The 27,242-nt window shown below is 42.4% G+C and overlaps 1 protein-coding gene across 1 annotated transcript in view; it reads left to right on the top strand.

Moving 5' to 3' along the window:
- Positions 1–25,795, top strand: part of AP3B1 (adaptor related protein complex 3 subunit beta 1) — a 364,644-nt gene extending 338,849 nt beyond the window's left edge. Inside the window, exon 27 of the mRNA XM_060235861.1 lies at positions 25,069–25,795. Coding sequence (XP_060091844.1) covers positions 25,069–25,222 — 154 coding nt within the window. The 3' untranslated portion in view covers positions 25,223–25,795. The remainder of the gene's footprint in view (positions 1–25,068) is intronic.
- Positions 25,796–27,242: the final 1,447 nt, after the last annotated feature.

Below are 27,242 nucleotides of genomic sequence, written 5' to 3'. Positions count from 1 at the left end.
CCTCTTCGGGGTCTTTGCAAGCAGCAGGTCTGCAAGTGGGAGAATGTAGTTTGGAGCAGAGCATGAGGGGTGCTAGAACCTGGCAAGCGTGAGGCTTTGGGTGTGGAGGCTGGGGCTGGGCCTCAAGAAGCCTTTCCTGACCCAGGAAGCAACAGCATCTGGCTGCCTCAGAGACTTTCTGTCCTGGAGCAAGTGCTGCTTTCTGGCCTGCTGGTGGGAATCTTAAGCAATCCTGTGTACAAGCTTGGGGTGTGAGGGTGGGAGTCTCTGTGCACACCGCTGGATGGTTTGCATCAGGCTTGGAGGGGCCAGCATGGCTACTTGTCTTCTCACTGTCTTTTTTAATAATAATTTTTAATTTAATTAATATTCCGCCCTCTCCGCCAGAGCAAAAAAGTGGTGGAGCCTTGCATTGGTGTTAGAAAGTGCTGGGGCCAGGACCCTAGAGCTCCCACCATAGCTACGGGCCTGGAAATAAAGGATATGCTCATGGCAGACTTGCTTTCTGCTAGGTTACAGAGTGGGGGCAATGGCTAAAAGAGGTCTTTATTGTGAGAAAGGTATGCCAGTAGGAGAATTGTGAACCACTACTGAATGCTACACAACAGATATTGTTTCAGATAAGTATTGTTGCAAACTGAATTAAGCAAGATCTTTTCTCCGAGTTGCCATTTAAATCTCTCCTCAGAAAAGGCCAAAGGAACACAATCTTGTTTTGATGAATCATTGGTAGGAGGAGAGTGTATTCCTGAGATGGTACCTTCATGGCTGAATGCATGTAATGGCAGATTTTTTTGTTCTGTGAAGCCATGTGTGTATGCATGAGGCTGAGTCATACAGTGCTACTGAACCAACAGAGATTTTACATCCAGATGTAAATGACAAACCATAGTTAACGAGCTAGCTACAAAACTGATTTAGAATCCTTGTTTGCAACCCAAGTATAAAGTGGTTTGAACTTATTACATTAGTGAGTTTCATCAAGCTTTGTTTATCATGACATCTGAATGCAAGCAAAGCTAGAAATCAAATTATATTAAGAGTGCTGTAAAAATGAGAAATTACTGTGAATAAAAAAACAATTGAGTCTAGTGGCACCTTTATGACCATCAAAGTTTTATTCAAGGTATAAGCTTTCATTTGCAAGCACACTTCTTCAGGTACAATGAAATGGAAGTTACCAGTCCATACATATAGGTAGAGGATGAGCAATGAATTATCATACAGCAAAATGAAGATGTTTAACAGATTCAGTGACCAAACAGGAATAGCAACTTTAGTTTATATGGTCACTGTTTGGATTTAATTCGGGTGGAGGGGGAGATATAGTGAAGGAAATAAATATGTCAAAATTGGAGATTGATGGGCAGATGTATCCTTTACTGTGGAATACTGAGAGTATTGACTGAGACCTGCCATTACACTCCTTCTCCTCAGTCTTCTCTTCTGAGGGAAACAGTGCTCAACATGGCAAAAATAGAATATATAATGAGGGTATGGAGTTGCAACCTTGGATCAGCATAGGGGTAAACACCTAGTTTCTTTAAATGAAACAAAGTCCTCGGGGCCAGATGAACTGCATCCAAGGGTACTAAAAGAACTTGTGGATGTAATTTCTGAGCCTCTGGCCATTATTTTTGAGAATTCTTGGAGAACAGGGGAGGTACTGGAAGATTGGAGGTGGACAAATGTTGTCCCTATCTTCAAGAAGGGGAAAAAGGAGGATCCAGGTGACTATTGAACCATCAGCTTAACATCCATACCTGGAAATGTTTTAGAACAAATCATCAAACAGTCAGTCCTGGAACATTTAGAAAGGATGGCTGTGATTACTAAGAGCCAGTATGGGTTTCTCAAGAACAAGACATGTCAGACTAACCTGATCTCTTTTTTTTTTTGAGAAAGTGGCTACCTTGCTGGATCAGAGGAATGCTGTAGATATAGTTTATCTTGATTTCAGTAAGGCTTTTGATAAGGTTTCACACAGTATCCTTGTTGACAAGTTGGTAAAATGTGATTTGGAGCCTGTTACCGTTAGGTGGATCTGTAACTGGTTGACAGATCGCACCCAAAAAGTACTTGTGAATGGTTCCTCATCCACTTGGAGAGGAGTGACAAGTGGAGTGCCTCAAGGATCTGTCCTGGGGCCTGTTTTGTTCAACATCTTTATAAATGATTTGATGAAGGAATAGAGGGAATGTTTATTAAATTTGAAGATGATACTAAATTGAGAGGGATTGTAAATACAGTAGAAGATAGAAACAGGATACAGGATGATCTTGACAGGCTGGAAAACTGGGCTGAAACCAATAAAATGAATTTTAACAGGGATAAATGTGAAGTTCTGCACTTAGGTTGGAAAATTCCAATGCATGGTTATAGGATGGGGGAGACTTGTCATAGCAGTAGTATGTACGAAAAGGATCTAGGGGTCTTAGTGGACCATACACTGAACATGAGTCAACAGTGTAATGCAGTGGCTAAAAAGGTAAGTGCAATTTTGGGCTGTATCAACAGAACTATAGTGTCCAGATCACATGAAGTGATGGTAGGACGAATTCTTCTCTGGTAAGACCTCACCTGGAGTATTGTGTTCAGTTTTATTCTGCTCTGATAAGACCTCACCTGGAGTATTGTGTTCAGTTTTGGGCACCACATTTTAGGAAGGGTATAGACAAGCTGGAACAGGTCCAGAGGAGGGTGACGAAGATGGTCTGGAGACCCAAGTCCTGTGAAGAAAGGCTGAAGGAGCTGGGGATGTTTACCCTGGAGAGGAGGCGGCTGAGAGGTGATATGATCACCATCTTCAAATACTTGAAGGACTGTCATATAGAGGATGGTGCAGAATTGTTTTCTGTGGCTCCAGAAGGTAGGACCAGAACCAATGGGTTGAAATTAAATCAAAAGGGTTTCTGGCACAACATCAGGAAAAACTTCCTGACAGAGTTGTTTCCCAGTGGAACAGGCTTCCTTGGGAGGTGGTGGGCTCTCCTTCCTTGGAGGTTTTTAAACAGAGGCTAGATGGACATCTCACAGAAATGAGGATCCTGAGAATTTAGGGGAGGTATTTGTGCAGGGAGTTGGACTAGATGACCCTGGAAGTCCCTTCCAACTCTGTAATTCTAAATACATTCCAATCTACCATTCCAAATTTCATTACATTCTACAATTCATTATGTTACATTACAATCTACTAATCTGTTATTCCAAATAAGAAATAAAGTAAAGAGAAGGTATGGCCCTTCTGCGGATGTAAGGATTAAAGATAGCGGCTAAATGTAAGGAGCTGAATGAGGTTAGCATACATAGTGAAATAAGAAACGTTTGGAATTCAAGTTAATTATGAACATATGAAGCTGCCTTATACTGAATCAGACCCTTGGTCCATCCAAGTCGGTATTGTCTACTCAGACTGGCAGCGGCTCTCCACGGTCTCAAGCTGAGATTTTTCACACCAATTTGCCTGGACCCTTTTTTGGAGATGCCAGGGACTGAACCTGGGACCTTCTGCTTCCCAAGCAGATGCTCTACTACTGAGCCACCATCCCTCCTAATTACATTTCAGACATTATAGAGTTAACTGTTGTTTACTTAAAAAGAGGATGTGATGTATTGTAGCTTAAACCCAATTAGGTTCCGCCTCTTCTAAACCCAGGGAAAAAGGTAAACACTGTATTGGTCAGTTAGCACCTTGTGTGTGAGAAGCTTTGATGTTATATGTAAATTGAATAGCCTGTTTTCCTGTCCCAATGTTCTCTGGGAAGAAGAAGCAACCTGACAAAGGGTTGTACAAGCAGTCATGTAGCAGATAAGACATAACCATGCTAGAAAGCTAAATTTTATTTCTTTTAACCCAAGTACCTTTTCCTGATGTTTTGTAGTAAACTTTATATCTTTTGATAAGCTTAAGTCTTGTCTCCATTTATTGCCAGTTCCACACCTCTGAATTTTTAAAATGCATATCCCAACAAATGTTTTAATATCCATGTGTTCAACTTGCATACCTTTTGAGGCTGCTATTGCTAGAAGTATTCTGAAGGCAATATAAAATCAGGTCGTTTGCCACACCAAATCTCAAATGGCAATTTGTTTGTCACTTTGGATGGAATTCTATTATGCAAATAAACAGCAGTATTCATGGCTTCACCCCACATATAATTTGGTAGTCCAGATTGCATTACCATTGATCTAGCCATTTCTAGAATGGTCCAGTTCAGTCTCTCAGCTGCAGCATTCTGCTGTGGTGAATAGGGTGTAGTGGTTTTAAATTGAATGGCTTGTTCTCCCTCTGAGCCAGGAGGACATCCTGTGGGGGTGATTGCTAACCTTCTTGCAGGGAGGCAGGACTTGGAAGTTTTTTCTAGTTCCTGTTCCAGTTAGGAGTCACCCATCCCTCAGTTCTTTTCCTGCCTCAGCAAGGGAGAGCACCTAAATCAGGCTTTGCCTGCTTCAGTTTCTGCTAATCTGTTGTGTTTCTTCATTCTTACTCTAATCTAAGATCATCTTAGATTAACTCAATCTATACTCAGCTTTTCTTCTTTCTCTACGGGTGTTTTCGCACTTACCTTTTACTGGCGCGAGTACCCTCCTGACGCCGGCGAATCTGCATGGATTTCGCACCAGAAGCGCCGGCGCACCCAGAAGCGCCGGCAACTTCCGTCGCTAAGCCAGCGCAAACGGAAATCGCAAAGATGCAGGAAAACGTTTGCGCTGGCTTAGCGACGGAAGTTGCCGGCGCTTCTGGGTGCGCCGGCGCTTCTGGTGCAAAATCCATGCAGATTCGCCGGCGTCAGGAGGGTACTCGCGCCAGTAAAAGGTAAGTGCGAAAACACCCTACTTGTCTGGCAGTTACCTTTCCCTCCGTGTAAAAGAGTTCCTGGGCCATCAAACAGCGTTGTTTCAGACGTGGTGTGGCTGGCAGCTATTTTAGCGCGATTTTTCGCGCCAACACGATCAGTCTCGGGGGGGAAGCTCGAGCAGCCTCGTGGCCAGGAGCAGTGCATACGGGGCTTATTTCCCTGCTGTCTAGCAGGAGGCCTGAGCCGGGGATCGTGTGAAAAGTAGAACCGACAAGATCCGTAACTGGCTTGTTCAGTACTCCCTAACGCTGCTGCAGCATCGCATCTTCAGAAAAGCATGCCAAGCGGCAAACAGCTTGCGCGGCAATACACCACAGCAAAGGAGGGGGTTTCAGTCCTCGGGAGGCTGTGCTACGTCGCTCTCGCTTCAGGTGGTGACTGAGCTAAGCAGACAGCAGGCTATCTTTTATTACTTTTGTAGAATGGCTAATGCAGCAGGTTCAGCTTCCTCTACGATCACCTCACAAGGAGACCAGGCACCTAGCGCCCCTGCCCCATTACAAGGCATTCTGGCCCCGGTGGCTTTGCCTCCTGAATTTTTCACCCAACTCTGAACAGCTAATAGAGGAAACATAAGAATATAAGAGAAGCCATGTTGGATCAGGCCAATGGCCCATCCAGTCCAACACTCTGTGTCACACAGTGGCCAAAAAAAAAATATTATATATATATATATATATATATATATATATATATATATATATATATATACATACACATACATACACACACACACACACACACTGTGGCTGATAGCCACTGATGGACCTCTGCTCCATATTTTTATCCAATCCCCTCTTGAAGCTGGCTATGCTTGTAACCGCCACCACCTCCTGTGGCAGTAAATTCCACATGTTAATCACCCTTTGGGTGAAGAAGTACTTCCTTTTATCCGTTTTAACCTGACTGCTCAGAAGTTTCATCGAATGCCCATGAGTTCTTGTATTGTGAGAAAGGGAGAAAAGTACTTCTTTCTCTACCTTCTCTATCCCATGCATAATCTTGTAAACCTCAAGAAATAAAAAAACTAACAGAACAGAAATAAATAAATAAACTAACAACAGAAAGTCAAGAAATTTTTAAAAAACTAACAACTGCTAAAGAAGCAAAGATCAAGTATTTGACAAATTTAAAGCCTATGTTGCTGCTGTGAAAAATAAATTTGGCAACGTTCCAGAAATATTGTTTACAGACAATGGAACTGAATACAGTAGCAATGAGTTCCAAAGGTTTATGGAACGACCATTGGGTACTTACCGTGAGGGGTCCTTCTCTGAGAACAGGAGGACATCCTGTGGGGGTGATTCCTAACCTTCTTGCAGGGAGGCAGGACTTGAAATTTTTTCTAGTTCTTGTTCTGGTTAGGAGTCACCCATCCCTTAGTTCGGGAAACTCCGAGAAGCAGTAACATTGGAAAAAACTTGTAAGAAACTATTAGTAACACGGAAGAAAAAGTCCAGAACAGGAACAAACAGAAACAAGAACCACAGCTACTTATGGACCTGAAGGAACCCAATCGCTGCACTTGGGGCTAAGCTAACCCTGAACTAAGGATACCCACCCCTAGCCTTAATGCGACTAGTCATGAGACAATTTTAAAACATCCCTTAGTAACCTGCTGCCTAAATACATCAATTCACACGGCAGAGGCAGTTAAGAAAAAGTTTTTGGTATCGGCTGGAGAAGGCGACAAAATCCTGGGCGGGTCAGGATGTCCCTTTTCTCCCTTTCTCACAATACAAGAACTCATGGGCATTCGATGAAACTTCTGAGCAGTCAGGTTAAAACGGATAAAAGGAAGTACTTCTTCACCCAAAGGGTGATTAACATGTGGAATTCACTGCCACTGGAGGTGGTGGTGGCTACAAGCATAGACAGTTTCAAGAGGGGAATGGATAAGCATATGGAGCAGAGGACCATCAGTGGCTATTAACCACAGCTTATTGTTGGAACTCTCTGTCTGGGGCAGTGATGCTCTGTAATCTTGTGCTTGGTGGGGGGGGGGAGCACAGCTTCTAGCCTCACTGGTGGACCTCTTGATGACACTTGGGTTGTTTGGCCACTGTGTGACACAGAGTGTTGGACTGAATGGGCCGTTGGCCTGATCCAACATGGCTTCTCTTATGTTCTTATGACTTTAATCCATAACATTTAATATTACTGTCCCACTTCCATCAACTTTTAATAGTTGTTCATTGGCTTGCTCTAATTTTGGGCAATTGTTTTCATCCAATTCAACAAAATATTTCTGGATCAGAAAGTTGATTAATTTCTTTATCCCAAGTATCTTTTCCTGATGTCTTGTAGTAAACTTTGTATATTTTGATAAGCTTAAGTCTTGTTTCCATTTATTGACATATCCACACCTCTGAATTTTTAAAACGCATTTCCCAACAGAAAACAAAATCCCTGTTAAGTCCTGGGAATTCCATCATACTTTAACATTTATGTTTTTGATACACTAAAGCTATTGTTAATCCTATTTATTATAAGTAGAGAAGCACTTATAGAAGCATATGGGGGGAGGGGGGATTTACAGTGAAAGGGAAAACATCCTTTCCTTTTCTGCTAATGGAAGTGGAAAACATGCCACTGATGGAAGTTACAATACAGGCTTATAACAAGGTGTGGGTCAACAAAGAATCAAAGAGAGAATAAATCACTGGAAAATGTTCCTCTTTCTGAATACTATGTATCTATCTCTGTGCTTTCTTTCTGTCAGACTCTCAAGTGAGCCAGTTTAGTGGAGTGGTTAAGAATGGCAGACTCTAATCTTGAGAACCTGATTTGATTCCCCACTCCTCCACCTGGGACCTTGTGGGTCAGTCACAGCTAGGTGACCTTGGGTCAGTTACAGTTTTGTCAGAGATCTCTAAACCCCACCTACTTCATAGGTGTCTGTTGTGGGGAGAGGAAGGAGAAAAGATTGTAAGCCGCTCTGAGATGCCAAGTGAAGGGTAGGGTATAAATCCAACTCTTTTTTCTCTCCTCACAAGTGCATTGAGCATGCTCAGTTCTGTTCAGGCTGTTTTGCTGTCCTGTTGATAAGCAGTTAGCCATCAAGTCTAATGCTGGAGAGAGTAGTTTTTCATTTTTTTCTTATATATGTTTTTCTTAAATAATACAGCAAAAGGCCATTCCAGTTAAAAGTCTTTCACCAGCCTCAGAGACAAATGTTATAATCAGGCTCAAATAATTTTTGTGTGTGAGAGACTTTTTGTTGTTACTGAATATATGGTTTTTATTAGCTTAGTTTTCTTAAGTACACCCTACTTTTAAATTATTAGCTACATACATTTTGTAGGGATAGCAAACAGATTTTTGATAGGTCTGCAGGAACTTTATGGTTGTTTAGAACAGCATTTACCCAAACAAAAAAACTTTCCAATTATGTTGACCAGTTATACATTGGAAGTGATTTTTTTCCCCTATACAAACTATTTGAGATACCCCATACCACATTTTACTATTCCACACTCTCATTCAACTGGGGCTTCTGCAAGAGTGAGCAGAGTGGTATCTCATCTCATAGTTATGTAAGTCCCTTAAATACCAATTCATGCTTGAATCCCTGTCAGTAGAGCAGCAAAATGGTGCTCTCTGCAAACAAGGCAGAGGTTTATGAAAGTTAACTCCCTGTGGATGCAGAGAAATATTATCTTCTACATTTTTTAAGAAGTGGAAAAAATATGAAACAGCAGTGAGCATGTTTTGTACCCTGTAGAATGCTGAAAACATTTCAGCATCAGTTTTAAAAAAGTCATGGAGTGAGAGGTTAGGATTGGTAGACAGATGCAATTGGATATGCTGAAGTTGCCAGGCCTGGCGTGACAGCCAGCAGGGGACATGGGGGAGGCGCTGTCAGCCAGCATGACATCACTTTCAGTAAAACATCAAAGGTGACATCTCACATTTCCAGAAAACATCAGAACCTCTATGGTAATCATATAATTTCTGGCACTTCCTAGAGAGGTGTGGCATCTCTTCCAGGGTTTTCCTTGAAATGATGTCACATTGTTGCTGACAGCTGTCCTCCATGTCCCATGCTGGTAAAACCATAGAGTTTCTTGCAATTCCTAGAAAAGCGTGATGTCATGTTTGAAGTTTTTCCCCAGAAGTTACACCATTCTATCAGCTTGGTGGTCATTTTTTAGTTTTTCTCCTGCCAAGTCTTCAAGCAGTGGCAGAAAACAAGAGGTGCAGGTGAGTGATCCCCTGCTGGGTGATTGGCAACCTTAGAGTACACATCCATCAACCGTAATTTTTCCTCACTGCTCCATCTAGTTTGGGCAAGAGTTTGGAGGCTGTGGTTGGATGGCTGAAACAGAGCCAATTGAAGCCAAATCCACAAAAGATAAAGGTTCTTTGGCTGGGTGGGGGTGATTCAGGATTGAGGTGCCATCTCCCAGCTCTTTAATACCTGTGCCAGCCACCAAAAGCCTAGGTGTGATCTTGGATACCTCCTTAACAATGGAGGCCCAAGTCACAAACTTTTCCAGGCTGGCATTTTTACAGTTATACCAGGCTAGGTGACTAGCCCTCTTCTTGTCTCTCTCTGACCTTGCCAAAGTACTCCATGACTGGATTACTCACCTCCAGACTGGATTACTGTAATGCCTTCTACGTTGGCCTATCCTTGAGACTGATCCAAAAGTTGCAACTGGTCCAGAATGCAGTGGCCCAGATCCTTACAGGAGGACCCTGTTAAGAGCACACATTCAGTCAGTGCTCTGCCAGCTGCACTGGCTCCAGGTTGAGTACCAGGTCAGATTCAAGGTTCTGGTACTAACCTTCAAGGCCTTGAATGGTCTGGGGCCAGCGTACCTTTGGGGACCGCCTTTCCCAATACAACCATTCCCTGAAGAGCATTATGTTCTGGAGAACAAAATCTTTTGATCGCTGGCCCAGAAGATATCCAGCTGTCCTCTACCAGAGCCAGGTGGAACTCTCTGCCTGGTGACATCCATGCCCTGTGAGACGTGGTACAGTTCAACAGGGCCTGTAAGACAGAGGTGTCTGTCAGGCCTACAGTTGAGGACATCAACACCATCAAGCCTGGTCTCGATCTCTCACCCTTCTCCCTGCCCCCCATGGGGAGAGTGCAAACCGACATCAGATGCCTTTGTTTAAATTGTTTTATTTATTGGTATGTTGTTATAAATTGAACCAATCAATCAATCAGTCAGTCTCTTTTGTCTCCACCAGTCCAGGATGCTATAAACTTTAAGAGCACTCTGACCAGTTCAAGACTGTATGTGTATGTTGGTAAGAGTTAAAAAAATCAGGTCTGGGGAAATAATGGGGGAAGAGAACAAGCCAGAAATAAAGGCCTCTAAAAAGCCTACCTTCTGTTAGATTATTATGTCCCTTCAGTTCCTTTCAGGTCCCCAACTTGCAATAAGTATATGGTTATTCATATAGCATATTTTCAGTTCTCAACACAAGAAAAGTTCAAGGAATCAACAAATTCCCAAGCACCACATGGTCTGAAAGTAAGTATGGCAGAAATGGCGGAGGGGAATACAGGGAAGGGGACACTTGGAAGGGGAGAAGGTTGCTGTGGAAAGGGAATAAGAAGAGGCCTGAATGGCCAGTGAACAAAGGTGAGGGCTAAGGGAGAGAAACAGCACAGGTGCTAACAGAAGAAGACTGGACGATGGAGGAGTCAAAGGAGATAAACTGGCACAAAGATACCTGACAATTAAAAACTTGTGTCTTTGTAGCTTTATTTATTACTGGGGCAACTGATATTAAAGTGTCTGTGAACCCTACTAGCAATAGTTCATTTCAAAACAGGCATGCTACAGTCCCCTGTTCACAGTGAACAGCCCTCTTTACACAGAAGAAAAAATGCACAAATCAACTGTTTGCGATATTATGTACAGCCCACTTCTCAGAAAAAGTTACAGTGACAGGACTAAGCTCATATCGGTTCTCTTTGGAAGAGAGAGAGCATGGTGTTCCCCCCGCCCCCAATTTGTACTTTATTTACAAATATGGAAGCAAGGAGGCATTCCTACTGGTCAGCAAATCTACTCCCTACATAAGATCCCAAAAAGAAAGAGAGATCCTTCATAGAAACACACTTGTTACCTCCTCAGTGGGGGGGGGGGGGACCTCCAAGCCCTAATGGGTCCTGGCTCTGAGCTGTTTCCCAACAATTGAGGCCAGTTGAGAAAATGCAGCCATAGGGAAGAGCTAGCATTCTTTTTTGTTGTCAGCTCTGGTATCCCCCTCCCACCTCATACCACCTTAGGACAAGTTTGTAGAATAGACTGAGCCACAGCCCAGTCTAAAACTCTATCCCTTCCCCCATGTAGTAAATATGTAGTCTCCTATACAGGCTGTCAGTTTCCTAAAAGAAATTAGCAAGTCCACAAGAAATCCAAAGCATAGACGATTAAATCACTAACCTCATGTATCTCTCTCTCTCTCGGCTTGGCTTCGCGAACGAAGATTTAAGAAGGGTGCAATAGTCCACGTTTGCTGCAGGCTCGCTGGTGGCTGACAAGACCAATGTGGGACAGGCAGGTCCAGCCACAGCGGCTGCAGGGAAAAGTCTGATTTAGGGTTGGTCCTGTAGCAGTGCGATTCTTCCTCAATCTCCTTTTGTCCTCAAGACCAGCTATGCGTGTGTTCTCAAAGGAAGAGACAGCCTGGTGGATGGTGTGCCTCCATGCTAGGCATTTCTCCATCATCGTACATGTGTTTCCCTCTGACAAACATCTATTCTTTGTAATTGTGAACTGGCAGAGACTGACCAAGAGAGAGATCTTGGGGTCGTGGTAGATAACTCACTGAAAATGTCAAGACAGTGTGCGATTGCAATAAAAAAGGCCAACGCCATGCAGGGAATTATTAGGAAGGGAATTGAAAACAAATCAGCCAGTATCATAATGCCCCTTTATAAATCGATGGTGCAGTCTCGTTTGGAATACTGTGCAATTCTGGTCACCGCACCTCAAAAAGGAAAAGGGCAACCAGAATGATTAAAGGGTTGGAACACTTTCCCTATGAAGAAAGGTTAAAACGCTTGGGCCTCTATAGCTTGGAGAAACGTCGACTGCGGGGTGACATGATAGAGGTTTACAAGATTATGCATGGGATGGAGAAAGTAGAGAAAGAAGTACTTTTCTCCCTTTCTCACAATACAAGAACTCGTGGGCATTCGATGAAATTGCTGAGCAGTCAGGTTAAAACGGATAAAAGGAAGCTTCTTCACCCAAAGGGTGATTAACATGTGGAATTCACTGCCACAGGAGGTGGTGGCGGCTACAAGCATAGATAGCTTCAAGAGGGGGTTAGATAAAAATATGGAGCAGAAGTCCATCAGTGTCTATTAGCCACAGTGTGTGTGTGTGTGTGTGTGTGTATATATATACATATATATATATAATTTTTTTAGCCACTGTGTAACACAGAGCGTTGGACTGCATGGGCCATTGGCCTGATCCAACATGGCTTCTCTTATGTTCTTATTGTAATTCTACTCTTGTACTCAAAGTCATTGTCCAACCCTAAAGTGCATTCTTGTACTTTGTTATTTGCTATCACTTCATAATTGCAGACATATATTATGGCTATGTTATGTTCCTATGAATACCTATGTGATTCCCAGAGACTCAAATTCCATGAACAGTCAGAAGCTCTTGGGTTTCTACATCATTGTGTGGCTTACAAATTTTCTACAAGGTGCAATTGTAAGAGGTATGCCCTAGAAACAGCAGGAGATGAAGAATGGCACATAGAATCGTAGGACAATATAAAGTCCAATTTATTACAAAGCAGAACTGTTCCCCAAGTAGCATTCTGCAAGGCAATGCATAATACGTATCACCAGGCCTCAGATTCAGTGGGAGCTCACAGGAGCACAGCTCCTGAACCTTTCTGAGAGTTCCTCCTTCTCCTCCCGAGAGTTCCACCTCCTTGTCCATTTAATACTATGTGCAGCTGCATAACAATCCCTGCATGAGCTCCACCACCTATTTTTCTGCAAAGCGACCCCTGCGTCTGTGTCCTAGAAAATAGGAAAAATCCAGAAAATGGATCCCCAAGCTATCCAAACTGAGTCCAGTGGCACCTCTAAGACCAACAAAGTTTTATTGAAGGTATAAGCTTTTGTGTGCATGCACACTTCTACAGATTATCCTATAAAGAGGAGAATTGAGTGAACCAAGCAGAAGACTGTGAGCAAAAGCAATAACTGCAGAAATATACACATCAGTCCAATTAAAACCATTCACTTTGCACAATCCTAGCATCCAGTCATATTCCTTTAAGGGAAATACCCAAGTAAAGTTACTTTTAGTCCAAACCATGTTCTTCTTAGCCAAAGTTTTGCCTTTAAAAATAGAATCTGATTTTTGTGTACAGATCCCTCTCTGTTCCCTCTCTTATGACATAAATTTGAAAAACCAAAAAATTAAAAGCACACAAGCCATGGGTATTTAAAACAGGTTGATGCATCTGGCAGTGGAAGAGAAAGTCTCACCTCACGGTGTTCCTGGGCACCGCTACAGCCCTCAGCCCCACAAGTCAATGCCCTGCTGGCAGACGGCCCTGCTCTGCGCCTAGCAGTGCAAGCAGGCAGCCAGTGGACGCAGCTGCACAGGGCATTTGGAGTCGTCAGAGACTGGAGCACCAACGCAACCACCCCCTTGGAACCTGGCTTGGCTGCCGGTGTAGAGAGAGGCCGCAGCGACACCAGCAGCCACATGAAGCCAGGCCATGAGGCTCCTATGCAGTCGCAGAGCAAGCAGCTCATGCGCGGGCTGAGTGCGAAGGCAGCAGCTGACTAGCAGCAGGGCACCACTGTGTGCTTAGGCTTATGTGGCGTGGGCAGTCAGAAATCCGAACGCACTCACTCACTCACCCCCCCCCCTTCCTGGTATGCCGCTCGCTGAGTGGTAATTTAATAAGTTTGCATTGGAGGCTCTCTGGGATCCAGGGGAGGTCCCCCTCCCCCTTCATGGGAATATCCAGTCTATCCCAGAATTTATTATTTAAGCAAAAGCTTATAAATAGCAGACTAAGTAACTGGATGAAGCGGGAGAGAGGTGTCAGTGGCAATGCACAGATTTCACACTCTTTCCTCCCCTTCCACTTTGCAGGCAATCAAAACAAAACCACAGCAGAGCACAAACCCCCACAACACTGTTATTCCATCCTTCCCATGCATGTTTTCACATTGGAAAGGTGGGGGTAGGGGGAAATTAGCTCTCGATTATTGGTGACTCAAAAAGGGGGGGCAGGCGCTTCCAAAGTCATTGATCATACAGTCCCTCTGCGGTTGGGGAGCAAATACTTCCAAGAAGCTTGTTCATGTGTCTTCAATCACCCGTGTTGTGCAAGCCTACACGTGCACATGCACACACAAAGAGATGCCATTCTCCCCCCCCCCTCCAGTGAGTCTTTAAAGTCCACCAATGTTCTTAATAGAGTCAATGTGAATGCTGGGAAGCACAGTGGCAAATTCTTCCCACCCCTTCTAGTGATGTCCAGTTTCATAGGTAGCATCCAAAAGAGATCCAAGGCCAAGGGTTTGCCAGCAAAACAAAGGCAGGCAAGGAGAGAGGTCTTCTTTCCTTTCCCCCCAAAAAAGTCTGTTCACCTTTTGCCACCAACCACCACCTCTTCCTCTTTCAGTATGGTTTTGCAATTGAAAGGAAGCAAAATGGGGAGGGGTGAAAAAGGAGGGAGAGGGGCACAGCGAGGGACTAAGCACCATCCTACTTCCAGGCAATCTGGGAATCTGCATCCCTTCAGACTCTCACAAAGGGGAGCATGTTGCATTTCCTAGGGGGAGGGAGGGACCAGGAAGAAGGAGGCAAGGGACGGGGCTTGGATCTTCCACTTTGCAGAGCCGCTGTTGTTGGCATGATTATACCTTCCTTGCCCCACCCCCAGTGCAAGATGAGGAAGAGAGAGCAGCAAGAGGCAACATTAGCAGCAGACAGCAGCCGCACAGCCAGGAGGCTCCTGTTGCGCCTGCCCAGACTCCAACTCAGGCAAGCGTGCACACCAGCTGAGTGAGGGTGGCGTTGGTCAGCAGCACACAGCCGCCCCTTGCCCTGCACCCTCTCTGGCAGCAAACAGGAAAGCGGCCAAATCTGGCCTGAGTTCCAGGGATGTGCCACAGCTCGGCGCCTGGGAAACTGCTTTCATAGTCACGTGGGTGGTCGCCAATGTGGTGCCCCTGGGAGGCCAGTGCCCTAGGCAATCGCCTAAATTGCCTAGTGGCAGAGCCAGCCCTGATCAGTGCTGCATCAGAACAGGAAAACCCATCAGATCTTAAGTGAGAGCAAAACCTCACTTAGGTCACTAGAATTAAAACCATATAAGATTTTTTTCTTAAATACACTTAACACTGCTTTATACAGGGATGCTTGATCACCCACTGGTTTGGCTCATATCTTGGTTGTGATCAGAGAGCCAGTCATTTAAACTGTTTGCTTGGATCTGAACAGTTCAGATGTGTCCATTTCCTCTAGTACATATTGCCGTATTAAAATTGTCTGCTTCAACTGTTAAAACGTGCATCATTAAAAGACAAAATGCTGGAGATTTTTGAGCCGAAACTGACTACTCTGGTTTCTGTATATGCCTTCTGAGAGCATCACTCAATGTCTGTCCTTGAACCTGGTTAATTAATCTTTTGATCAGTTCTTGTGACGGCTTCACAATAGAATGCCACTGACTCTGTAGTGGCACAACAAGCAGGAAGAAGTAAAGCTGCCCAGTACATTGAGACAAACATTAAACAAGAAAATTGAGGTGATCTGATCAGGAGTGTTTGTCTTGTGCTGAGTTGAAGTAGGTTGTTCTGGCAAATGTGTTCATGTCAAAATTTTCAGCATCTGTGAGGTTCTTTGCTGTCAGGACTGATCCCTAAAAGACTATTCCAATTTTTTAAATACACTTAATAACTTTTAAACCTCTACTTTTCTGATCTAAATATGTTAGTGTTCTATTTGGAGTAATTGTTTAACCCAGACTTGTATCAAACCTTAACTATTTTACCCTGATTTCTGTATTGATTTTCAAGCCAAGACACATTCTCAAAGCTGAGTCCTTCCCATTATGTCATGCAGCTTTCAAATTGTCTAAATATGGTGTTAATTATTCTCACCTTCCTTATACTTGCTTTCTGAAGTCAGTAATGACCTTCAAAAAATTTTCCAAGATAGTTAATGACCATCTACTTTAAAATCCATGGCCTTACACTCATCAACTAATTAAGAAGAAACCAGGACATGTTCATCATCACTCCTTATGAAAATGCCCTGCACATTCACTCCACATTGCTATAAAAAATGAAATGTTGTAAATATGGAAATAACTGTTAGATGTTTCAACAAGTATGTTAGTCTTCATAGCCGATTTCATAGTCTCAAATACTTTCCTATGGCAAATGAGAAAAATATAAAAATCTGTGTGTACATAAGAATTGTAATGGCCTTTAGAATGTACCCTTATGTAAAAGTATTGGTGCCAGATATCAAGCTGTGTTATCTCTCAATAGCTTTATTACTTTTGACACTTTTTGACCCAAATATCCGTTTAGTAGAAATGAATGAGAGTTCTTCACTTTCATTTTGGATAGTAAGGTAATCAGAATAGGTTCTGCTACCATCCTGTTTGCTGTCCACTAGAGGACAGCACTGCTTCTATATCTGAAATTACAATGTGATGCTGATCTTTCTTTTAGAAAAAAAGTAAAATGGTTTTATGAGTTATTTCTTTAAATAGCATGAGTTTCACATTTGCAAACCAATTTTGGTTTTAACTATAAATCACCAAGGTAATTTCAGTAAAACAAACTAATTTTTGGAACCATTCTGTTTTATAAATTGAAATTTATAGTTGGTTTTACTGGATGGAAAATTAACACTTGTAATATCTTTTTTTTTTTCCAGCAAAGACATGCCAAAAAAGTCAAGCTTAATTGAAAAAAAATCCTCTCGTTATTACATTGATTTATATTTAAAAAAATAAAATTTGGGGGCAAACTCCAGTTGTATGCAATAAAATGTCAATAAAGGCATGTATGCTGAATATGCTGTTAAGAAACTTATGAACAGATCTGGTGGGGGGACTGGCTTAATCAGGGCTTTTTTGTAGCAGGAACTCCTTTGTATATTAGGCCACACACTCCTGATGTAGCCAATCCTCTTGGAGCTTACGGTAGGCCCTGTACTAAAAGCCCTGTAAGATCCAGGAGAATTGGCTTACATCAGGGGTGTGTGGCCTAATATGCAAAGGAGTTCCTGCTACAAAAAAAGCCCTAGGCTAAATAGCAGCCACTGGTGTTGCAAGTGCTCCAAATTACAAATTACAGCTCACAATGGGGGTTAACCCCTCCCCAATACTATTTTTCCTACACATACTCTGCTAGGGGTGGGAAATCCAGGCACCATATGGTATCTTCCTTCCCCATGGGACAAATAACTCCAGGGACAACTAAAGTCAGGGAAATGATGGGAAGAAAAGTTGAACCCTTCTCCCTACACGGTTGATCTCTCACATGTGCATGCCCCCAAGCATGCTCTTGAAGTTTTTATTAAGCCTGGGAAAAAACTGTAGGAAATGTTTTTGTGGATCCCAATATCACATCAAGTTTGAACTTCATATTGCTTACGTAAACGTTGTGCTCACATTGGGTCTTTGTGTGTTTCAGTGGATGGAGTTAAGCCACAAAAAAATGAGTTATGCTTCAGTTTGCATCCCTCACTGAAACCAATGTGTGTTTGTGAGAGTGTTCTTCCAGCCTAGAGTATTTGTTGAGTCAGAGCAACAATATTTTTAGACTCAAACCATGGTTGCAACTTCATAGTCTCTTGGCAAATCTATCTTCCCACATTGATATTTGCTAAGATGATACCAGAGCAAGGGAACATTTGCAAGAAAGTAGCAGTCAGATGGCTGTGTGCCCAACTTCTTTCATCCTACTGATTCTCTCTTACAAAAACGTTGTGCTCACACTGGGTCTTTGTGTGTTTCAGTGGATGGAGTTAAGCCACAAAAAAATGAGTTACGCTTTGGTTTTATTTCCTATGTGGACTTATGTTGGATTCAGAATAAAATTGGGGGCAATTTGTGGATTCAAAAAGAGTCATGGTACACTGCATGAGAGAATCCATGGGCAGAAAACACAGGCATCCCCATCCACCAATTTTCTCCGTGAAAATGCTGGATGTTCTCCCATCCTGCATTTTAGCATTTACATACAGTTTGAAGCTCCATATTTCCATGCAAAGTACTTATATTTATAACAATAACTTATTTTCTCAAGTGTGTTGATGTCACACATTGGTTGCTTTAAAGACCTATATGGGTTGAGCTCATTCTGATTTGTGGTACTTGGTGACCCTTGTGAGGGCAGAAAAATAGTATATAAATTTTGTTAAATAATACTTTCATTCTGAGTTAGCCCAAATAGCTTGGGAGCTAAGCAGGATCAGCCATGGATGGGAAATGACCAAGGAAGGCAGTGGCAAAACATCTCTCATCTCTTGCCTGGAATACCCCACGGATAGGGTCACCAAGAGTCACTTGCAACTTGACTGCACCTTCTTCATTGTAGGTTTAGAGCAGTTATAGAACATTTATGTTATTAATCCTTTTCATTTGTCTTTGACTGAATACCATACAAATGTGTTGTAACTTCTCTAGTATTTGGGATTAGCAGACTAATTCACAGTAGATTTCTAATGTACATTCATTGCGCAAATTCATTACACATTTGTCAGCTTTGGGCTAATTATTTTCGTACAGCTAGGGCTGGGCATTGCATCCTGTGATCGTCTTTCTTACTAATAGGATTCTGTCTGCTTCAGCAGGCAGTAATTGAAGGCCTCATGTATGGGGTAGAGGAAAAGTTTTTAGCTTGAATGGGCCTTTGTAGCAGCTTTTAGTAACTAGCAAATCTCAACAGAAGAGAAAATTAAGCTCAGAATAGATTAGAAATCAGGGTTACAAAAAGACAAAACATGCCATAGTACTAGTTGAAATAAATGTTACTTTTTTGTTGTAAACCGAGTTCTGTAATCAGGTAACGAGTTGGTGACCCATTTTCTAGAATAAATGCTAATTTTAATGAGTGATGAGCTGTTATGTTGAAAAACATCCAATGCCTTGTAAATTTGTTTTTAATCTGGATCTTAAGTACAAGACAGCACAGGGAATATGGTAAGTTATTGTAAAATTCAGCAGTTGGTGATCATCACTATTGCTAGGCTATTAAATTAAAATGGAAGAGGAGTGTATCTTAGCCTACTTTGTGGCATAGATTGTAGGAAATGATAAATGCTGTATAGAAGAAGAACTGTAGATGTATACCCCACCCTTCTCACTGAATCAGAGACTCAGAGCAGTTTACAATCTCCTGTATCTTTTCCCCACACAACAGACACCCTGTGAGGTTGGTGGGGCTGAGAGGGCTCTCATGGCAGCTGCCCTTTCAAAGACAATCTCTACCAGAGCTATGGCTAACCCAAGGCCATTCCAGCAAGTGCAAGTGGAGGAGTGGGGAATCAAACCCGGTTCTCCTAGATAGGAGTCCACACACTTAACCACTACACCAAACTGGCTTTCGAGATTTGTGGGGTTTTATTTTGTCTTGTGTTTTATGAAATTTATTACCTTTAAAAAATAAGTTGGTTTTTTAAAAGTTTACAGATGCATAAAGTTGTAAATTGAAAAAAGATACATTAATTACAGTCACGAGCATATTTCCTTCAATACATTTATCAAATAAAAATTTGTGGCAGGGTAGGAACTCTCATAAGTCACTGCTCACTTCTTCAGATATTAATTCACAAAATTTTGGTAGTCTTTAATTTCAAAATGGTACTGGGCTCTTACTCTTTTCCACTGCTATAGACAGACTTAACATGGCTACCCATCTTGATCTTATCAAAATAGTAAAACACACAAGCAGAGGCTATACAGAACATTGTGTAATGGAGAAAATATGGAAAAGGAAATATTCGCTTCCCATTTTACCAACTGATACCATGTATGAGGAATATAAATAATATCAAGAACTCATACTTATTTAAAGACAAAATGATACTGTGCTAGATACATAAACTGGTTTAAACTTGTTTTTCCTTTATTTTTTTGGAGCTCTATAATTGGAAAGAATTCTTCTAATAAGGAATTGGAACATGCAGTGGCTATGGTTTAAGGTGTGAGCAGAGCCGGCGCATCCATAAGGCAATATTTGGTGGTTCCCTCAGGCGCCAGCTCTTGGGGGGGGGGCGTTATTTCTGGGCTCTCCCAGCCCCTGTGTGCCCAGAAACAACGTGGTGCCTTTCAGTCCTGAGCGCTCTCCGAGTTCAGAGAGCGCCCCAGGACATCAGCACTTCCATCAGGCCCTGCCTCCTGCCCTACTCACAGCCTTCTTCACCTGGGTGTTGTCTTCAGTAGAAGAGTGAAGGTGGGTGCTGTCAGGGGATCTCCCTGGAGTCGACAGAATGCTGATGGGAACGAAGCCCTGCGCAGCAGCCAGGCCACAGCCGCCTGCCCGCCTCCCTCCAGCCTTCCCTGCTCAGCTGTGGTGGCGAGGAAGCCGGCGCAGGGGGTGGGCCCAGAAAGTGCAAAGGCGCCGGGGACAGAGAGGTGGCAGCCCTGCTTGGAAGGCAGCGTGCAACTGGGGTGGTGGCCCTGTGGTCAGAAGGCTGTGGTGGCGCTGGAGAGGGAAGGTGCAAGCTGGAAAGGGAAGGCACAAAGCGCGCTGGACACGAGTGTTGGCTCCCCCCCATTCCCAATCAGGCTTCCTGCAAGGTAGGAAGCCAGATCACACCTGGGGCTTGCATCCCATGTGCCTTGCAAGGCACGCTGGAAGCAAGCATTGGCTTCTCCCACCCTCGAACAGGCTTCCTGCAGGCAGGAAGCCGGATCGGGCCCGGGGCTTGCGTCCCGCGTTCCTTGCAAGGCACGCTGGATGCGAGCATCAGCTCCCCATGTCTGCTTGATGATGTCACTTATGTGATGTCATCATGCCGTGTGCATGCAAAGCATGTGCACACAATTTGTTTTCTTAAAGATGCTGGGGGGGGCACTGCCCAGGGGGCCTCCAGCGGCAGAACCCCTAGCAGCAGCCCTGGGTGTGAGGCACTTTTCATAGGGCCTTGACCAGTTTTCTGCAGCAAAATTCAAAACCTTATTCTTCAATATGTTCCAGATTAAATTTGAAGAAAATGTCTTTAAGAACATTTGCTATCGTTACTTACTTATACCTCAAAACACTTGGATAGGTGTTCTGGAAAAAATAATTGCATGGCTTTTAACTCCTGATTAATTTTGGGGATGCCTTTATCTAGGCAATGACTTGTTTTTATTTATATTGTCTTTTTGGCACCATCTCCATGTTTATTCCTCTCCACTGAAAGCCCATTGTCTTAAAGTTACTACATCTCATCTTAATGGACAGCTGCACCTGGAAAATGAAGTAGTTTTGCAGAGGTGCTGCTCTATTGAATTATCTAAGTGTTTGTGGGAAGCATTTACTTTACAAAAGATTCATTTTGCTTGATAAGAGAACATGTTTTTGTCCATCATAGTAACAACTCAGTGCTTCGATATACAAGAGCAGCTGATTTGTATACATCAGTTATTTTAGTGATACTCAAACTTGTCTCTCAAATTATACATGACTTCAAGTAGGAGATGAGTTAGCCTTAATTTCATGGAAAGTGGCAAGTAGGGAGGAAGGCTGTTTTAGAACAGCCTTTGCTGTAACCATTGGACACCTTGCTTGATCTGCACTTATATAGTTTGCAAGTGAGGCAGAGCTGGATTCAAAAAGGTTTATCAGTGGAACAGGCAGCCTTCAGTAGCTGTCCATCTTACAAAACATGTTGGTGTTGGTGGGTTTTTTGTTTGTTTGTTTGACTTCTCAGTATGTCTGCACCTGGAAGTCATTGCAACTTCTGGTGACTGATCCCTACTGGGGCCTAGAGAATATTCAGAGGTGGCTGCATAAAACTTGCCCCTGCCCTCCTGACTGCTGTTATTTCAAGGAGGTCTCCCATCCAAGTACTAACCAACCTGCTTAGCTTCCAAGATCTGACAAGATGGGGCTTGCCTGGGCTATCCAAGTCAAGGCACAAAACATGTTTCTATTGTCTTGTTTGTCTTTCAGTAGTTCTGTACTTCCATTATATATTGTGTTGATTTTAGTGGAGAACTGTTTATTTACCACAGTTCTTAATAGTTTGTGACCATATATGCATATCATTTTGAATAGTTTACTTTAATGGGAGGTATCACATGAGATTCTGTTGGTCCACTGATTTCTAATACTTCCAGCATCAATTCTTCTCCCAAAATTACTTTTAAAAGTAATGTTCATTCATGATATGTGAAAAGTCAGCATTATCTGATTTCAGGGGCTCTCTGGTGTGTATATGAACATATGAAGCTGCCTTATACTGAATCAGACCCTCCAGGATCCCTGGCAAAACTGGCCTGGAGATAAATGGCTGCCTAATCCCAAAGCAGCAAACAGCATTTCCCTGGATATGTAACAAAGGGCCACAAGAACTATGCACTGATGTAACCCTTCCTGCCCTCCTTCTCATGATCTGCCTAAGTTCACAGAATCAGCATTGCTGTCAGATCTTTTCTAGCTCCTTCATGGCTGCTGTTACCAGTCTCTGTCTCCTGATTTCTTGGTTGCTGTTTCCTTTTTGGTAGATGCTGGAGCCAAGGAATAGAAAATCTTAAACGATTTCCATTTCTTTATTGTCAACATTAAAGCTGTGTCATTCCCCAGAAGCTGTTACTGTTGTTTTTTGGTTGGTTTTTTTTTTAATGTTTTCCTGTAAGCCTGCTTTGGCATTTTCTGTTTCTCTTCATCAGTAGTTTCAAGTCTTCACTATTTTCTGCCAGCAACGTGGTGTCATCTGCATATCTCAAACTGTTAAATGTTCCTTCTGCCAGTTTTCACTCTACCTTCATCTAAATCTAAGACAGTTTTCCTTATGATACATTCTGCACATAGGTTGGAGATGATAGGGAGATAAAATACATCCTTGTTTGACATCTTTGCCAACTGGAAACCATTTCGTTCCTTCATATTCTGTCCTAACAGTAGCCTCTTGTCCAAAGTACAGCTTGTGCATAAAAATAATCAAATGCTGCGGCACACCCATTTCTTTAAAAACCAAACCTAGATTTTAATGATGCACATATCAAAAGCTTTGCTGTAATGTATGAAACACAAGCTGATTTTCTTCTGAAATTCTGTTAGTTGACAGCAAAAAATTTTCATAAAAGAAACTAAGGTAATCATTTCCAACAAATATTCCTTACGTAATTGTTTAAATGGTTCATAAAGACACCCAGCCAGAATTGACCCCCATTGTGCCTAGGGCAATGTTTGCTTTTATAATAACATTGATTTTATATCACTTGCAGTTTAGACTAGAACAGAAGTAAAATGAGCCCTGGGGCTATGAAACACCACGGGAGCCCCAGTTCTGGAGCTTTTATTGTGTGAATTCAGGCATAATCTGCAACTCTGCAGTCCCAAGACATGAGTGTTAAATAAATAAGAAGACTAATAAGACTATTGTTTACATAATTATCTCCTTTGCCAAATGATGAGTGAAATATACTGTTTTGGAGCTGTTGGTATTCTTCTGAAACATTTCTTGTTAGAAATAGTGGAAGTCACATATCTATAAAAGAAATATATAGACCTGTGAAGAGTGACATTTAAGAATGACTTGCGTTCCTAAATTGGTGTAATGGGTTACAAGATTTTGAAGTTGACATGCTTAATTTTTAAAAAAAGAAATTACTTTTCATTTAAAGAGAATCTGCTTCCTGCTGAAGAGGCTAATATTTTAATTAAGTCTAGAGTGAAGCTTTTTGAGTATCTGCTGATAAACTCCCTCTTTTATGTTGATGGTAATTAAACAGATCCCTAAGGAGTTCAGGAGGCGCTGTGCAAGGCCCATGCTAATTGTCAGACATGAGACACTGACCAGTTGGTTTGCTCTTGAATAGCTGATGGCGTGCTGTCAGCACAGCAGTTTTATTTTTATGTATTGTGGGCTGTTGTCAGGGCTAACTGGGTGCTATTGTGGCTGAAGATGTTGCACAAATTGAGGCAGATGGCTCTGATTCAGACACGTGTCATTCAGAAAGGGGAGAGGGGATTGTCCCTGCAAAGTGGGGTCACAGAGGGTCACAGACCTGCTCTACACTTGTTAGTGTTTTCAGAAGCCCATGTGCAGCAACTTTGTTGTTCTCTGTTTAAAAAAAATGGGGGTGGTATGTTCTTTGTGTAACATGGAAGGTTAGGCTGCTGCTATCCCTTTCCTTCCCATCTCTAGAGCCTGGCTGTGCATACAAAATGAATTAATGGGACTAGGGGAAAAGTTCATTGTGCTTAAAATGGCATTTCAGTCAATTACAGTGCTTTGAAGACTATGTTTTCTTTTAATTCAGTGTAATGAGTAATTCTTCATGTCTTGGAATTTAGTAACAGAGGATTAGATCTCTAGTTTCCTTTCACAGTGTGAAACTGTTAGATGCATGTTTAAGGTTCATATTATTAAAAAGAAAAGGTTTGCTAATACATAAAGCTTGTATTTTGGGTTGATGGGTGGATATGTGAGAGAGACATTTCCTATTGAGATATATTACTTTCATTAGAAATACATATGTTAACAAAACTTCAGCTCTTTCACTTTAGATGTAGTTAATGGAACTAATTTTAGTGTGAAAACATCTGAGCCTAAATCACCTGTGTTTATAAAATACTCTGCTTATGTCCAGGCAGAGTACAAATTGTTTCTGTGCCAAATTACAGACCATATAAATCTAATTGATTTTCTTTTTTAGAGCGTTTGTTGTCTTTTTTTCCTTCATATATTTGTGCTTAGAGTTGTATTTATATTGTATTATAGTGTGTTAATGCTTTCCGGCAGGGGTAGGGAACGTTGGCTCTCCAGATGTTTTTTGCCTACAACACCCATCAGCCCCAGCCATTGCCCATGCTGGCTGGGGCTGATGGGAGTTGTAGGCAAAAAACATCTGGAGAGCCAACGTTCCCTACCCCTGCGTGGTTTTCGGGAGGCTTTTCTGTTATGGGGATGTCTGGTGATATTTAAACTCATTAAAATTTTAAAGAAAACACAGCACCTGTTTTTGGTTTTGTTTGAAGGTGTTCACAGATTTTGTTTTCATCCTTTAGGTTTGCAGCTAAAACTGTGCATAGTGGGTCACTGATGCTAGTCACAGTGGAGCTAAAGGAAGGGTCTACAGCACAGCTCATCATAAACACTGAGAAAACGGTGATTGGCTCTATTCTGCTGCGGGAGCTGAAGCCTGTCCTGTCCCAGGGGTAACCTGCTTACATCTGGACTTCAGAATCTGGCACAAACAAAAGTGCCTGGCATCCTCTACTGCTGCCTTTCATTTATAATAATAGCCTTTCCATCTGGCAGTGGGGGAAGAATACACTCTTGACATTCTTGTCTCCTGTTTTAGAATGCTTTAGTGTGTATCTATTACACAAGCAAGTACTTTGCATCTTTTTTTCCTGCTTTCTAACCAAAGAACATACATTTTACTGTCAGCTAAATTCTTTAATGTTATAACAAGGGTTTCTCCCCTCCCCCCATCTTGGTGCTCTGCTGTGTTCTCTTCCATTTTTCCTGTGTTTTTCCTGTGTTTTTTGCCTGTGTGCAAAGGAAGAGACTGAGTAAGAAAATGACAGCAGTAAGCTAATATTTGAATAAATCAACGTGAAAGGGTATTCAATATTAGATAATATTAAGAAAAGTAAAATGTTGTAATTATGACCCAAATAATATGTGATTTTGTACCTGAGCATATATTGGTGTCTAATTGTTTTCCACAGCTGCCAGAAATTCCATTTTCTAAAAACTGAAACCCAAATAAAGTCATGTTACAGTAAATTTGCTCTCTTCTATTTGATGATTAAATCTTAAAACCAAAATCGACATTTAAATAAGATTAGTTAAGTATCCTGGTGGTTTACATGATACATTTAAGACTTATTTAAAGGGAGGGGAGGGTTGCCCAGAAAGTTTTATTTATTTCATTTATATTTTTTGCCTTTCTCCCCAGAGCTGTAAGTGCATCTGTGGTATCCACTTTCGGGTGGTAATAATGTGTGTAAAAGCATATCAGTTTGTGGTTGTCTGGTGATGCAAATAGGTCGACCTTTGGATTCCCTAAGTGTGTCATGATTTCCTGAAAAGACTTCTGACTGAGGGCCCACTCGCCTTGTCTGATCTGTCGCCAGCTCAACCAATCTGCTTGAGTGTTGCAGACTCCCTGAACATGCTCCATTCTGATTGAGGCTATGTGGGACTGAGCCCATACAAATAGCTTGCAAGCTTCTCTGTGGAGTGCTTGGGATCTGGATCCCGCCCTTGCTTGTTGATTCATATTTTGGCCACAACGTTGTCTGTGCAGACTAAGTTGTGTTGGTGAAGGAGGCTGGGTGCAAAATGAAAAAAAAAGCCAGTTTGGTTGCCTTGAGTCTCAAGACGTTTATAGGTAGCTTCAATTCCTGGCTGGTCCATTTTCCCTGGGCTGGAATCTGTTGGTAAGTAGCCCCCCAACCAGAAAGAGTGGCACTGGTATAAATTCACTGCCATTCTGGAGTCCAGAAGAACTTGCCCTTTAGAACGTTGGATAGTTTTGTCCATCTCAGGCTGATCTTTACTTTTAATGGAACTCTGAGGGATAAATCAATTTTCCTGGATATATGGCATTGATATGGCCATAGAAAACTCTGTAGCTGCCTGGTATGGAATCTTCCTCACTGTATTGCTTCTAAAGAGGAAAACATCAGGTCTTGAAGAGTGGCCAGTATCATAACGGATGAATGTTTGCTCTTGATGACCACTGCTGCCACCTCTCTGCTCTTCCATGTTTTCCATTGAGGGAGGTAGAGACAATGCGGTGTCTATAATCACCCCCAGATGTTCCAGGCACTGAGATGGGAGTAGAGAACTCTTTGGCAGGTTGATCATAAAACTGAACTTCTCCAGGCACTGGATGATTCGATCAGTGTCCCAATTTGCCCTGTCGATTGATGAAGCCTGAATGAGCATGTCGTCTAGATACGGATGAATGTGAATTCCTTGTTCTCTGAGGAGAATTATTGGATTGACAAATACCTTCATGAAGACCCTGGGGGCCGATGCCAGGCTGAAGGGGGAAGCTCAGAACTGATACTGGTTTCTCTGATTCTTTGGAGGTTTTTAAGCAGAGGCTAGATAGCCACCTGACAGCAAAGCTGATTCTGTGAATTAGGCAGATCGTGAGAAGGAAGGTAGAAAGGGTTGCATCAGTGCTTAGTTCTTGTAGCTCTTTCTTACATGCCCTAGGAAA

Source organism: Heteronotia binoei, chromosome 4 (genome assembly GCF_032191835.1).
Source record: "Heteronotia binoei isolate CCM8104 ecotype False Entrance Well chromosome 4, APGP_CSIRO_Hbin_v1, whole genome shotgun sequence".
In the NCBI taxonomy this organism is placed as follows: Eukaryota; Metazoa; Chordata; class Lepidosauria; order Squamata; family Gekkonidae; genus Heteronotia; species Heteronotia binoei.
Note: the sequence above shows the minus strand (reverse complement) of the source record. Positions and strands in the feature narration are given on the sequence as shown.